General features: G+C 42.4%; 1 protein-coding gene across 5 annotated transcripts in view; it reads right to left on the bottom strand.

Moving 5' to 3' along the window:
* NELL2 (neural EGFL like 2) overlaps positions 1–9,604 on the bottom strand; it is a 144,099-nt gene extending 134,495 nt beyond the window's left edge. For 3 of the 5 annotated variants that reach the window (XM_089524258.1, XM_089524256.1, XM_089524259.1), the window contains exons 1-2: positions 9,015–9,603; positions 7,858–7,989 (exon numbers count right to left, since the gene is read on the bottom strand). In XM_089524258.1, the coding sequence (XP_089380384.1) occupies positions 7,858–7,989; positions 9,015–9,063 (181 nt within the window). In that variant the 5' untranslated portion in view covers positions 9,064–9,603. Of the gene's footprint in view, positions 1–7,857; positions 7,990–9,014 lie in introns of all 5 variants that reach the window. The other 2 variants (XM_089524257.1, XM_089524260.1) reach the window with 1 other exon arrangement.
* Between the last annotated feature and the right edge of the window lie 5,304 nt (positions 9,605–14,908).

Raw genomic sequence — 14,908 nt, 5'->3', positions numbered from 1 at the left:
ACAAAAGGAAAAGGATGTGCAAACTGAGGGAAATGGAGCTGAGGACACAATAGGTGAAATGCAGCACAGAATAAGTAAAGAGGTAGTACAGGAAAACCTTACTAATCTAAATGAATTTAAGGCCCGTTACAGACGGGCCTAAGAGACGCCGTCCTTGCGCTGCGATTACGCGCGAGGGATGGCGCTTCCAGACGTGCCTTGCCCCTCGCGTGTAACCGATACGTCAAGATAGTGGCGCCCTATACAGATGGGCGCCGCCATCTTGACGTAGCGGACGCTCTGCATCCGCACATCCCAACCTGGAAGAGACGTCATGAGTGCACGCTTTGGCATTTGCCACGTCTCTTCCGAGTTCCTGGAAGGAGCGTGATTTGCACGCTCCTTTTTTGCTCCGTGAGGGAGTCACGTGGTTTGGCTGCTGCAGCTCCCTCACGGAGCAAACAGCAACGGCCCAAGACCGCCCCTTTTGGGCGATCTGTAACGGGCCTAAGTCTCCAGGACAAGATAAAGTACATCCAAAGGTATTAAAAGAATTGGCCAATGTAATCTCAGAGCCATTGGCAATAATCTTTGAGAACTCTGGGAGAACAGGAGAAGTCCCAGCAGACTGGAGGAGGGCAAACGTTGTCCCCATTTTCTAAAAGGGGGAGGGGAGAGGATCCTAACAATTATTGTCCAGTTAGTCTGACATCAATACCAAGAAAGATTCTGGAGCAGATCATTAAACACAGAGGCTGTGAACATTTTAGTGGGAGTGCCATAATCACAAAACATCAACATAGGTTTCTGAAAAACAAGTCATGCCAGACTGATCTGATCTCGTTTTTTGATTTTAAAAAAACACCAGCTTGGTAGTTGAAGGGAACACTGCAGATATTGCATATTTTCATTTCAGTAAGGCCTTTGACAAGGTCCCCCATGACATTCTGGCAAACAAGCTAATAAAATATGGGTTAGACAATACAACTGTTAAATGGATTTGTAATTGGTTGACCGGCCAAACCCAAAGGGTGCTCAGCAATGGTCCCTCTTCTTCTTGGAGAGAAGTGGCCAGTGAGGTGCCACAGGGTTCTGTCCTGAGGCCTGTGCTATTTGACATCTTTATCAATGATGAAAGAATAGGGGGCATGCTTATCAAATTTGCAGATAACACCAAATTAGGAGGAGTAGCTAATACCCCAGAGGACAGGATCAAAATTCAAAATGACCTTAATAAATTAGAAAGCTGGGCCAAAGCTAACAAAATGAATTTCAACACAGATAAATGTAAGGTTCTGCACATAGGGGGGAAATGAAATGCATAGATACAGGATGGAGGACACCTGGCTTAACAAGACTACATGTGAAAGGGATCTAGGGGTCTTAGTAGACCACAAGTTGAACAGGAGTCAACAGTGTGATGTAGGAGTTGAAAAGGCCAATGCAATTCGCAGCTGTCTCAATAGAAGTCTAGGGTCTAGATCAGGCCTTCACAACATACTGCCCGGGAGCCGCATGCAGCTTGCCAAAAGATTTGGGGCAGGCCATGAAGATGTGGAATGACTTCATGGCTTCTCTGCTGCTCGGCCTTCTCCTGAGGAGAGGAACATGTAAAAGAGGAGGAAGGGCAAACACATGCCCTGCAAGGTTCCTCCACTGCTCTGCTTTCTCCTGAGGAGAGGGACATGCGAAGGAGGAGGACAGGCAAATGCTGGCCCTGCAAGGCTCCTCCATTATTTGGCTTTCTCTCAAAGAGAGGGCTGGGCAGAGGAGGATGAGGATGGAATTAATATTAATAATATGTATTATTAATTACTAATAATTAATATTTAATTAAGCTATGGACCACAAACATCTAGACGACTTCAACAAAAAATAAGAAACCCTTAAAGTAAACAGAGTTTGGCTATCAGTCCTGAAAAACACCAATTTGCAAGTGCAAATGAAAACCACCCAGGGTCAGGTGGGGTTCCCAGCAGACAATGGATCATTAATTAAATAGACACTCTGAGGCCTTGCCATTCAACAGCAGTCCAACACATAGATTAACATGTAGATCACTTCCTCTCAATCAAGGGTCACACAGTATATATACCCCGCTCACTTCCTTGCCAGCATTTTCTGAAGATGCCAGGCACAGGTGATGGTGAAATGTTAGGAATAAACTCTTCCAGAACACAGCCACATAGCCTGAAAACCCCACAAAAAACTATGGATGTTGGCCATGAAAGCCTTTGACTTCACAAGTTTTTTTTTTCTTTTGTTTTTGGCTTTTCTATTTTGCAATGGGACTTTCCAAATGGGAAATGAGGATTATTCCCCTCCCCGATCTCTGTCCAAAGACAACTGAAAACTAAAGGAGTAGCATTATGTACACACACTAATAGCACTTATTTATTCTGCAATAAATATCAGTACCTATCTGCCCAGCATATTGATATAATGGTTCTGCAAGTTTTATGTCACTGGTAAGGTGCCATAAAATGAAATCTTGCTTTGTTACAAAAGCTGCTTTCTATCTATGAAGAAAATGATGTGGCTAAATTTGTCTCCCAAACAGAATTTTAAATCTCATTTTCTATAATAAATTTCTGACAAAAAATCATCTGCATTTCTGTAATAACAAAGGATATGAATGTCCTCTTCCAAAACAACAGCTTATCTAGTTATACAGAAAATAACATGGAAGTATGTGATTGTGCAGCTTTAAGTCACCTGTTGGCTTATGGTGATGTGGTGGGTTTCATAGGGTTTATTTGGGCAAGGAATATTTAGATGTGGTTTTGACAGTTGTTGCTCCTGAAATTATAGCCTACAGCACCTGGGATTCATTAGTGATGTCCCATCCAAGTACTAACCAGAACTGACCCTGCCTAGCTTCCAAGAGCAGATGGGATCTGGTGCCTTTAGGGCATTTAGATGCCAATTATCAAATCTATAAGTCATAACTGCTAAGCTAAAATGCCCTTCTTGTGTGTACAAGCCAATCCTTAAATTGCTACTACATTTTTCAAAGTTTTCCTATACTAATAAAAGAATAGAGAACCAGCATGGTATAGTGATTTGAGTATTGAACGAGGATATGCATCCATGCTCAACCATGGAAACCCATTGGGTGACCTTGGACAGGTCACACTCTCCCAGACTCAGAGAAAAGCAAGGGGAAACTTCCTCTGAACAAATTCTGCCAAAAAAACCCTGTGATAAGTTCGCCTTAGGTAATCCATAAGTTAAATTAAAAACTGCTTGTTTGGCAGAGAGGGAGAGAAAATAAATTTACAATCCACCCACAACCCCAAAATATATTGTTTTCAAAAGAAAACATAGGAACAAATATAAAATTTATATGAGAAGTGTGATATGTGTGATATGAGCAGAGTGCTAATATACTGTTGTACAAATTGTTCTGTTTTAGTTGTACTGTTGTACAAATTGGTCTGGCAGCAGTTTGTGCCAGAAAGAATGATTTGAGAAGCAACTAACTCTAAAGTTCCTTCATGCATCATGCTGACAGATTAAATCTGCTCCTTGGTATTCTGTACCTGCATGTGCTCCATCACAAGAACTTACCACATAATTCCACATGCACTGTTATTCTGAATGTTTATGTTCCTTTTTACATGCTGCAAAAATTTATTATAGTTTTCAACATAAATGCAAAATATGGTAACAAAAGAAAAAAAGGTTTGTTTTCTGAATGACTCATGTTCTGACAGTATACTTGCAACTTTTCTTTGAATGTATCACCATTACTTTGTTTAGCATTTACTTAGATAGGTAATATTATTATCAGTGCATCAAATGCAGAGAAATAAAGTTTCCAGACAACTGCATTCATTAAAACCCTTATGCCTCCTTCTCTAGCCTGGTACCCTTCAGATGTGTAGGACTACAACTCCCATCACCCATGGTCAGCATAGCCACATAGGGGAGCTTGGACAACTGGAATCTACTGGCAACTAAGCATACATTTTCAATTATCCATTATGCATGCTTTCTTTTGTCCAGTAGACATGTTTTCTATTACTTAGGTCAAGAAACAACTGTCTTTTTAGAGTAGAGGTGGGCAATGTTTAGCCATTCAAATGTTTTCTGGAGTGCAACTCTCATGATTCTTTATCATTGGCCATGCCAGCTAAGGCTTATGAGAGTTGCAGTCACATCTAAAGGTCACACTTGCTTGATCCTGTTTTAGAGATTTCTCTAAAAAGGTCCCCCCCCCCCCCCAGTTCATGTTTGGGATCTTGCTTCCTTTACTTGAATTAACTTGCAGTCAAAAATAGGCTGATGCATCTTGTGATCATGCAACAATAATAGCCAAATATCCAGAATACACTATACCAGCATAACATTACACACACAACCCAACACACATCTGCACAGAGACACATATCAAGTTAGTAACTACACTCATCCCTCCATATTTTCAGTTTTGATATTTGCAGATTTGATTATTCACGGATTTGATTAATATGTTCTCTCTAGGCATATCTAGGTCCTCCAGTGCAACTCTATGGTCAACTTTAACTAAAAGTTGCACTGAGAGACCTAGAGATTCCTAGAGAGAATACTCTATTAGGCATTGGTAGCTCCTCCAGTGTAGTTCTATGGCCAGGTCTGTTGAATGTTGACCAAAGAATTGCACTGGATGACCTAGAGATTCCTAGAGAGGTGTCCTCTCAGGTAAAAACATGGTGTTTTTGTTATTTGCATTTTTCCCATATTCACAAGGGGCTTGTGCCCCTAATCCTAGTTAATATGGAGGGACAAGTGTATTTCTCCACAAGATGTTCCTACATTGCAAAAAAAATATGTATAAATACATAGGCAGAGGTATCCAGTAGAGGGGGAGGGGGAGAGAGAAAGACCTATGCAATCTGCATGCTTTCTGCTGCAGGGATGCAGTGGCTTAGTGGTTAAAATGCCAGTTCTGATTATTGTAAGGTCAGAATGGCGGCAGTTCAAGGCCCGAGTGCTGCATGATGGGGTAAGCTCCTTTCACAGGTCCAAGCTTCTGCCAACTTCGCAGTTCAAAAGCATGTAAATGCAAGTAGATAAATAGGTACCACTTTAATGGGAAGGTAACAGTATTCAGTGCAGTCATGCTGGGCCACATACTCCAGTGGTTACTGGAGTAGTCTTAGGTTCTTCAGCTTAGTATCAAAGATGAGCACTGCCCCCTACAGTCAAGGGACTACCTTTATCTTTATGCTTTCTCCTAATGGACTGATGAAATAGTGAAAACCATCTAATGATCTTAATCTATATGGTTTCCGTATTTGAAAACCTCTACCATGGCATGGGATTGCACATGCCAGAGTAAACAATTCTTAAGCCTGCCAAGAAAATATATAAAGACATTCAAGCCTCATGATTCTTGAGTGGTATAGCTCCAAGGATATAGGGAGGGACTGAGAGGATTTATAAGGAAAGTGAATTGTAGATGGCTACTCGTTTATGATTTTACCAGTAACTACAGCCTGTCTTATATTTAATTTCTATAATATGTCATTTGTACAGTAATATACTACAACATAATGGCTTTTTTTATCTAGATGAAATCAATGTCTCCCTTATTTTTCCATTTATATTGCACCCCACTTTCTTTGAAACAAAAAAAAAACCCTAGCAGTTCCCTCAAGATTAGGCATTTAAAACAGTATTAATCTGTTTATATTGTTACAAAACATTAAACCTCTCTGCATGGTGCACTGCTGTTTCTGCCATGCTCAACACAAGGGGCACATTACCCCAATCTCTAGAACACTATCCAGTTTAGAAATGGCTTTCACAGTCTAAGGTTTAGTAAGTAAATACCCTTTTCTCTAAGGAATACTCACAAGAATCTGCAGTGCTACCCTAATAAACCTCTACATATGGACAATGTGGAACCAAAAAAGATTGTACAGTGTGGCCTTACTGGCAAGCAATTACTGTAGTTATGTAATTTATTCTCAATCTTCAATTCTAGGAACCTACTAGAACAGGAGATGGCCATAACAGAAGTCAGAATAAGGCATGAAGGCAAAAGCCTTAAGCTTGTACCTGCTTGGTTTTCTCCAAATCTGAAGAAACCAGATCACTTTATAAGATGCATTGTTAGGCTAAGAGAAATGCATAGACATCTGAGAGAACCGATTTGTATTAAATATCCTTTTCCCCCTGAAAGTTAAAGGAAGGATGCTGAGAAAGTTTTTAGGGAGTGTGCAAATGAGATGCCAGAGGAAAAACAGATGTCCAAACTTTAAAGGCCCATGGCCTTCACTTTGAATTGTTCTCTTTAAAAAGAAAAAAAAAATCACTGTAGTCGGGAATATATAGATTTCTGAATGGTTCGTGTGACCAGGCCTCAAAATTAGAATTTTAGATTTTCATTCTGTCAAGTGGCCATTCATATAGTTGCCTACATCCTGTGGTAATGAGACTTTGTCGGTTTAAAAATAGCATGTGTCAATTTCTCCTTTTAAAAGCTTAGGCTTTTCTGTGATAATGGCCATAGTGACACACTCTGGCTGTTCGACAAAATAACACTCTTCAGCCGACTCCTCCACTCACCACGTAATGTAAGCTTTTGATACAGTGTCCTTAGGATTCAGAAGATAAAGCCAACATCATGTCTAGTTTCCCCCCTCAGATTACAGATGCTTTACAAAGCCACGTTCTTGGTCTCTTTCACTAGAAAAGCATTTTTCAATCACAACTGAAACACCTAACAAATTAGACAGCCCCGTCTGCTATATAAAAAGAAAAGCAGAACTTTTAGCGTACCATCCAAACAATTTTGCACACCTTAAATGTAACAACACTCATCAACAAGGTTTGAACACTAAAATCCTCTTGCAAGCGCGAGTAGACGGTCCAGATCTCTTTTAAACAAACAATCACAATAAACGCTTTCAGATATACAACCCGGCTGAACCAAAATTATCTTTATACAAAGAAGTATTGAGTCCATGAAAGAAATTTTGCTTTTTGGAAACTAAAGGTGGAGGAAGAAAATAATGAGCTTCACGGGGAAATTGCTGAAAGTGTGCAGACCTGTAACCCTTCTTTTCTTTTTCTCAGAGTGAGACCTGAAGGGGCTGTTTCGAGATCTTTCTGCAGCAGTTTTTACATTTTTAATGCCACACACAGAGACAAATATATATATATATATATATATATATATATATATATATATATATTCTGCCAGATTTCCTCTTCCTTGAGCTCTTAATTCCCATGTTGCCTCGATTGTCTTCTCTGAGCAATAGCTTGGAACAAGAGCTTAGTCTGGCGTGTCCTCCCAAATAAACCAATTTCAGCTTATGATAATGCAGGGCTCCCTGTGACCAGCAAAAGAAGCCATCTGCCATCAGCTTTCCTGTGGACCGTTAATTAAGGGCCTTTCCATAGAAAGAAGGGCCAGAAAAGTGAATGAATGGGTAGATAAAGGGGAAAAGCAGGGGAGGGAAGGAGGGATAGGCAAGAGGACATCAGTGATGCTTCAAAAAACATTGCCCCACCAGCCCAGAGGAATTGGGCCTGCTGCCATTAAGCGAAGGCAAAAAGTTCCATCAAATACCATTTTGCCAGCAAGTTCAGGAATTATTCAAGGTGGACTCAGGTGACCCTGCCTCACTAGGGAGCCAACCAAGAAAGAAAGCAAGACTTTAAATGAAACCACCAGGGCTTCATCTGCACCGCAGAAATAATCCGGTTTGAAACCACTTTAACTGCCATGGCTCAGTATTATGGGAAGTGTAGTTTGTTGTGGCACCAGAATTCTATAGCATTAAGCCATGGCAGCTAAAGTGGTTTCAAACTGGATTATTTCTGCCATGCAGATTCATCCCAGGAAAGAAAGGACAGGTGGAAAAGATGGATTTATTAGTGTACCTTGGAAGAAGAAAGCTTTGCTCCCATTGTGCAGCCCTTGGACTTGGAGCACTCCAGCCAAGGTGGGCTCCCCCAAAGGCAACTCGCTCAGCACATCGATCTGCAAGGAAGGGTCCACACCGAAGGCCAGAGCTTGGGAGAAAAAGAGGGATAGAGGGGTCAACAAAATGGCTGGGGGGACTTGCCCTTCCTTCTTTCCCCATAGACCCTAGAGCTGGAAGGGGTCCCAAGGGCCACACAGTCCAGCCCCCTGCCATGCAGGAAGTCCCAACTAAACCACTCCGGGAAAAGATGCCCCTCTTTCAGCCTCTGTTTAGAAGGTTTCAATAAGATCTCCAAAGGGGAAGAAGAGTCCTGGGGAGTCCCTCTGAGGCAAGCTAGTCCACTTCCAAGAAGATGTTTAATTTTTTTATATATACTATTGCATTTAGAATGTTTTTAAACGTTGTAAGCCGCTTTGATTGCTTTCACAAAAAGCGGGATATAAATAAAATAAATATCATTTTTAATTATGTTATTTATTTTATTTATGTTCTTTCTAATGTTCAGGCAGAAACGGGGGGGTGGGCTAGGCTGCGTCCTCCTTTTCCCGGACGCGTCCTCCATGGCAGCCTTCCCTCCAAAATGCCCTCCTTTTTGAGTCGGACTAAGAAGCATGCCTTTCCATTTCTACGAGAGCTTTTCTTTGGCCATGTCCTCTCTTCTTCTTCTTCCTTTCCCCACTTAAATGCCCTCCATTTTGCGGTGCCTTGTCCTCCATGGGAGGGAGGAGTTGGTCACGCTGATCTCTCTGAGGAAGAGAGGCAGTGTGGTCTAGTGGTTTGAGTGTCGTGGACTGCGACTCTGGAGAGCGGGGTCCAAATCCCCACTTTGGCCCTGGAAACTCACTGGGGGTGACCTTGGGCTAGAAGTCACACTCTCTCAGCCTCAAGGGAAACCTCCTCTGGACGGATCTTGGCCAGGAGAAGCCAGGATAGGGTCGCCATAAGTCAGAAAGGACTTAAAGCATACAACGCACACAGATACGATGGGTTTCAAAGAGAGAGACACCCCCCCCGATCCTCCCTTCCTTCAGAGTTGTTACCCTCAAAGAAAGGGATGCATGGACCACCACCACCACCCTCCTTCCCTCTTCCTCCTCCTGGATCCCTCCTTACCTGCGCTCAGGCAGCAAAGCAAGCACAGGGCGCCCGCCGGGGACTCCATGGCTCCGGAAAAGAAGGAGGGAGGCGGTAGCTATCCTGGCCGCTCTCAGTCCATCCTAGTCCGCAAGAAAGGAGAGAAGAGGCTTCCTTCTTCCCCGACTCAGCCGCTGCTTGCCTCCCAATCGCGCTCTCTCTCTCTCTCTCTCTCTCCTCTTTCCAGACCCTTCAACAGGACGCCAAGACCCGCCCGGCGGAGGGCAAAGCCGGCCGCATCCTCTTCAGCCAAGCCGCCTCCACCAAGGAACCAAACGCAGCAGCAGCTCTACCCCAGGATCCCCGGCCTCCCTCTCGCTGCTTCCCCGAAGGCGGCGAGGACTGGAGCCCGAACCTGTTGGAAGGAACACCCCCCCCCCCCGGCGGAGGAGACAATGGAGGGCGAGGGCAAGCAGCCTCCTCCGCAGGGCACCCAGACCGAGAGGCACGCCCGACCTCCTTCCTTCCTTCCTTCCTTCCTTCCTTCCTTCCTTCCTTCCTTCCTTCCTTCCTCTGTCTCTCTCGGTTTTCTCCTCAGGGCTCTCCCTTTCTTCCTCCCTCCCTCCTTCCTTCCCTCCCTCCCTCCTTCCCTTCCTTTATGTCTTCTTTTCTTCTTCTCTGTTTTCCTTCAGGGCTCTTCCTTCCTGCCTGCCTGCCTTCCTTTCTCCCTCAGTTTCCCCCTCAAGGTCCTTCCTTCCTTCCTTCTTTCCTTCCTTCCTTCCTTCCTTCCTTCCTTCCTTCCTTCCCTCCCTCCCTTCCTTTATTTATGTCTTATTTTCTTCCTCTATGTCCCTCTCAGTTTTCCCTGCAGGGCTCTTCCTACTTTCCCTTCTCCCTCAGTTTTCCCTTCAAGGCTCTTCCTTCCTTTCTTCCTCTGCCTCTCTCAGTTTCCTTCTTTCCTTCCTTCTTTCCTTCCTTCCTTCCTCTCTCTCTCTCTCTCTCTCTCTTCCTTCCTTCTTTCCTTCCTTCCTCTCTCAGTTTTCTCCTCAGGGCTCTGCCTCCCAGCCGCCCTTATACCAGGAGGAGCAGCTGCTCTTGGCTGCTGCTGGTGGGGCTGACAGTCAGGCTCCAGGCAGCAGGCTCCTCCTCAGAGAGAGAGAGAGGGAGAGGAGGAGGAGGAGGAGGAGGAGGAGGAAGGCCGGGCCTAAGGAGGGCAGGAGGGAGGGATTTCCCTTCCCTCCTTCGCCTTGGGGTTCCTCAGCACAACTTCCCTGGGCTGCATCCAGACTGGAGAAATAACCCAGTTTGGCACCGTTTTAACTCTTTTCTGGCTCAAGGCTATGGAATCCTGGGAGCTGGAGTTTGTTGTGGGCCCAGAGCGGAGCGAGTGACATTGGAGGGCTCCACAAGAGTAGCATAGTGAAGCCATCCCAGAGTTTAATCTGTTCCTTCAGGGATCTATCCAAGGTGCTGAACAGCATCCTTCAAATAGCTTCAGCCCTTTTAAATCCAGAGTGGATTCACTAACAAAGAAGACATCAGCCACAACGATGTGCCTACAAGGACCCTTCCGCCATAATCAAATAATCCAAGATGAAGGGCTACCAACCTATAAATAGAGCTGAACTGGTCGTAATGGAGGGATGTGTGCCAATGTGTCTTCCTTGCAGTGAAACCAGACTGAGTGGGTTGAAAAGAGCTATCCAAAGGGCTGAACCTGTTTGAAGAGACCATGTTCAGCACCTTGGATAGCTCTTTTAAAGAACAGATTAAACTCTGGAATAGATTCACTATCCTAATCTCATGCAGGCCGCCTATCTGTGGCATAACTAGGGGGTGCTGGGGGTGCGGGCCACACCAGGTGAAACCCTAACGGGGAGGTACACCACTGTTACTCAGACATCTGCGTTTTGGCAGAAATGGATTTTGGCATTTGGCAGAAATGGGCTGTATCTCTTTAAAATGATGAAGAGATGGTGTGAGTGGGGTGAGGCTCAGTGGGAGGATAAGATCCTGAGTGTGTGTGTGTGTGTGTATTATTTTTATTTAATTTTTAAAAAATAATTTTGAATTGTAATTTTTAATTAAATAAAAATATTTTGAATTTTATTTTTTTTAGTTTTTTACTTTATTTTTTAAATATTTTTTTCTTTAAAAAATAACATGTTACCAAATTTTAACTCCAACCACATGAAACTATGTACATGTGAATACATTTATTCTGTGTGTACAATATCCTAATTTAAAGGTACACATTTAATTTTGCTAGTTGTTTATGTCACAACTATTGCCATTGCATTCAATGATATATGAGAATTGCAATGTATAAGTAAATTAGTAAAAAAAAAACATTACTAAGGTTTCTGTATGGTGTGCTTTGAGAGGAGATCAATGGGAGGGGTGACACCATGAGTTACCACACCGGGTGATGCCAACCTTAGTGACACCACTGCCACCAATGCACTGACATGGTGGCTTCTTTCATTATGCATGTAACTAGATTACCGCACTACACTCTTATAGCACTGCTATTACACTTTAACTGCTCTGGCTGCCTCCTATTGCATTCTGGGATTTTCAGTTTAAGGAAGGGCATCTAGAACTCTCAGCCAGAGAACTCTTAGGCCTCACTGAACTACAAGCCCCAGAATGCAACAGGAGGCAGCCAGAGCAGTAAAATTGGAATAGCAGCACTATAAGAGAGTAGTGCAGTAATGTGGTACATCACTGTGCAAACATTTCACCCAACATCCCATACCACATCTGCCTTATTTTTTTGAAGAACCATGGGGATGGGGACAGATAGAAATACTGATGTTATGCCAAGGAACAGGGTATTTCTTTTCTGCCATGTGTTGTGTTTTTTGAGATCTAGCAAATTGTTTTGATTAAGGGACTTGTGTCAACATTTGGTTAGACTGGTGACTAATTGAAAACACTGCACAAATGGAGTTCCTGAAAGTGACAGCATGGCAATGTTTCTCACCAAGACACAAGTCCATATTCAGAGTGAACTGCAGTCTTGTGTATGCCTTTCACCTACTCAGAAGTGTCAGGATTTAGTGGGCACAGCAGCATGGGGTTGATCATTCATTCATTTGGAATGATGTTATGGATGGCTCACATAAAACTATGCATGTCCGATCATATAATTGGGACTGTTTCTGTCCTGTCTGAGCACCATGTGATCTGAGGTAGGACATCCTCCCTTCTTCCCAGGACTGAATGTCTTTTCAGTGTCAAAAAGAAGAAAGAAAAAAGTCATGCATTCATATTATTTCACTTTTTATCTCACTATCTCTCTTGCCCACCAGATTCCCAACCTCTATTTGGTCAGGTCTGTGTGGAAGAGGTACTCCATTAAATTACTGTTTCTCTGTGAGTAAGCTATTACAACCAGCTATTTATGTATCTGTAGACAGTTCCATGTACTGTCATATTGATCTGGGTGTAGATAGGTGAAACTGACAAGAGTTATCAGAGCAGGCTGTTGATGTACATCTTCTTGCTGGATAACAGCTATTTCTCTGATTAACAGAAGCAAAAAAGAGAAATTGACAAGAAAAGTAGAATCAACCCCTCTGTATGGTATAGATCTATTGACCGCATGCACTCTATCCAGAGACATTTTTTCATCTCCTCTTTTGAATAAAGGGCAAGAATGAGGGTATCTCACCAGCCTGTCACTTGCCTTCTTACAACATATATACTGATGCTACTATGCTAGAGCAGCTGGTTGAAAGGAACATTAACACTCATCAGATGTTTTCCATGAAGATAGAAACAAAGACCCAAAAATCTCATGAGATTTCAGAATACAGTTATATGTATTTATACATCCTCCAAAAACTATTCCTCCACCATCTCATCATGGTGGACTTTGAAGGCCAATGGAGTATAAGCTAGGTAACACTTGGGGTATGACCCTGGACTATTTATTTGCTATCCAGGTACCATTTACAGAGAGATTTGTCACCTGAACTATGGCCACTATGTGACCATTTGACTGTGGCAACTGTGTATGGAATTATCATGGCCTACATCATCTGCTTCTTGGGTTGATAAAAATCACATATTTTCAGGGTATTTGGAATCAAGGTATTTATACATATTTCCCACATTTTGGTTTGGAATTTGGTCATAAAGCCAAATTAAACTTTATCTCATACACATAGAGAAAGGGAGAGAGATACACATGTACATGCAGACACAAAATCTAAAACTGCCCAAAAAAGCAATCAAATCATAAGCCATAAGTACAAAAACAAGAAAGCTGCATTCTCACTCAATACCTACAAGGTAACAGTATAAAATCTGGTGGAATTTGTTGGTAAAGGGTTTCTAGAACCAAAGGTTTCAGCCTTTGACCATCTGCATGTTTTGTACTACTGCTCCCAGAATACTTGACCACTAGACATGATGGTAGGTGATTTTAGACACTGGTGTTCAAAACATCTGGAGGGCAAAAAGTTCAGAACTCTTCCAGAGGAGGAACCTTTGTCTTGATGAGTGATATATGTTGTAGTGTTTTATTCCGTTTTCTGATGACTGTTGTTAGTATTTATTATTATTATTTTGAGGTGAATTCTAGATATGGTTATTCTCTTGCTGATGTATGAAGGTATTAGGAACAATATAAAATCACTTAACACACAAAACTCAGTAAAACAATACAATACAAAGCAATGATTATAATACAGAAAGAAAAACTAAAGATCATATACAAGTGCAAGTAAGAGGAATCTTTGCAATTTCAAAAAATGAAACTGAATACTTTTGTTATGTTCCTTCAAATAAACTCCTAGAGTTTTCTTGGCCAAATTTATTCAGGGAAGGTTTGGCACTGCCTTCGTTCTAGGCTGAGAAAATGTGACATGTCCAGTGTCACCTAGTGGTTTTTCATGGTTGAGCAGGGATTCAATACTTCAGCATTCAAACCATTATCCCATGCTGCCTCAAAACAGCATAATAGAGGGCTACAATATAAGTAATGAAAGTATAAAATGGTATTTGCCTGGAAAGACACTACGATTGGTGCCAAAAAACTTCTCCAGACAAGGCACCTCATAAATGAGAGTCCAGTGATAAGATCTATATTTTTATGGCCATCTGATGTATCACAACTTTCAGAACACTCAGTGATCTTCTTAGCACATGAAAATAAATATTTGAAGGCTTTCAAAGTAAAAGATAGTACACTGTACACGTTGAAATAACCCCTGAAGTTAATATGTATGTCAAAACTGTACTGACACTTTGAAGTGGGTTTCATCAAAGCTATCTTTATTGGTAGATGGGGTGATGTGGCCACATCAAGCAACAAAAGTCACAAAAGAACAGTACAGGATTGTAATGGTTTAATGTATTATGTCTGTATGTTTGTTTCAAGAATGACACAGAGGCACCAGTGAGATTTTCTGATTTGAATGCCAAAATGACTTTGGGCATTCATACAACATGGCAGGACTTCTTCTTGTTGTGTGTGCCTTCAAATCATTTCTGACTTATGGTGACCTATCATGGAGTTTTCTTTGCAGGATTTATTCAGAGAGGGGGTTGCCTTTCTCTTCCTTTGAGGCTGAGAGAGTGTGACTTGCCCAAGGTCACAAGTGGAATTTCATGGTCAAGCTGCAATTCTCCCAGTATCATAGTCAGGAGAGACCATTTGCTCCTTTGTCTCAGCAGCAAATGTAGCCTCAGGCAGCAAAATGTCTTGATCCAGCTGAAAAATAATCAATTCTTCTCTTATTGCTGTCCATTGTTGCTCCAGAGCCCTGGAATAAGAGAGAATTGCAGTTGACCCTTCACAGTTAACTGGGGTTAGGAGGGCAGGACTCCTGTAAAAGTGGGAAAGCTGTAAAATATAAACCCACTTTTTTCACCTCAGAGAACACCTCTGTAGGAATCTCTAGATTCTCCAACACAACTCTATG

Source organism: Sceloporus occidentalis, unplaced genomic scaffold (genome assembly GCF_023333645.1).
Source record: "Sceloporus occidentalis isolate IW3139 unplaced genomic scaffold, rSceOcc1.0.p SCAF_5, whole genome shotgun sequence".
In the NCBI taxonomy this organism is placed as follows: Eukaryota; Metazoa; Chordata; class Lepidosauria; order Squamata; family Phrynosomatidae; genus Sceloporus; species Sceloporus occidentalis.
The sequence above is the reverse complement of the archived record's forward strand: the minus strand, read 5'-3'. Positions and strand labels throughout refer to the sequence as shown.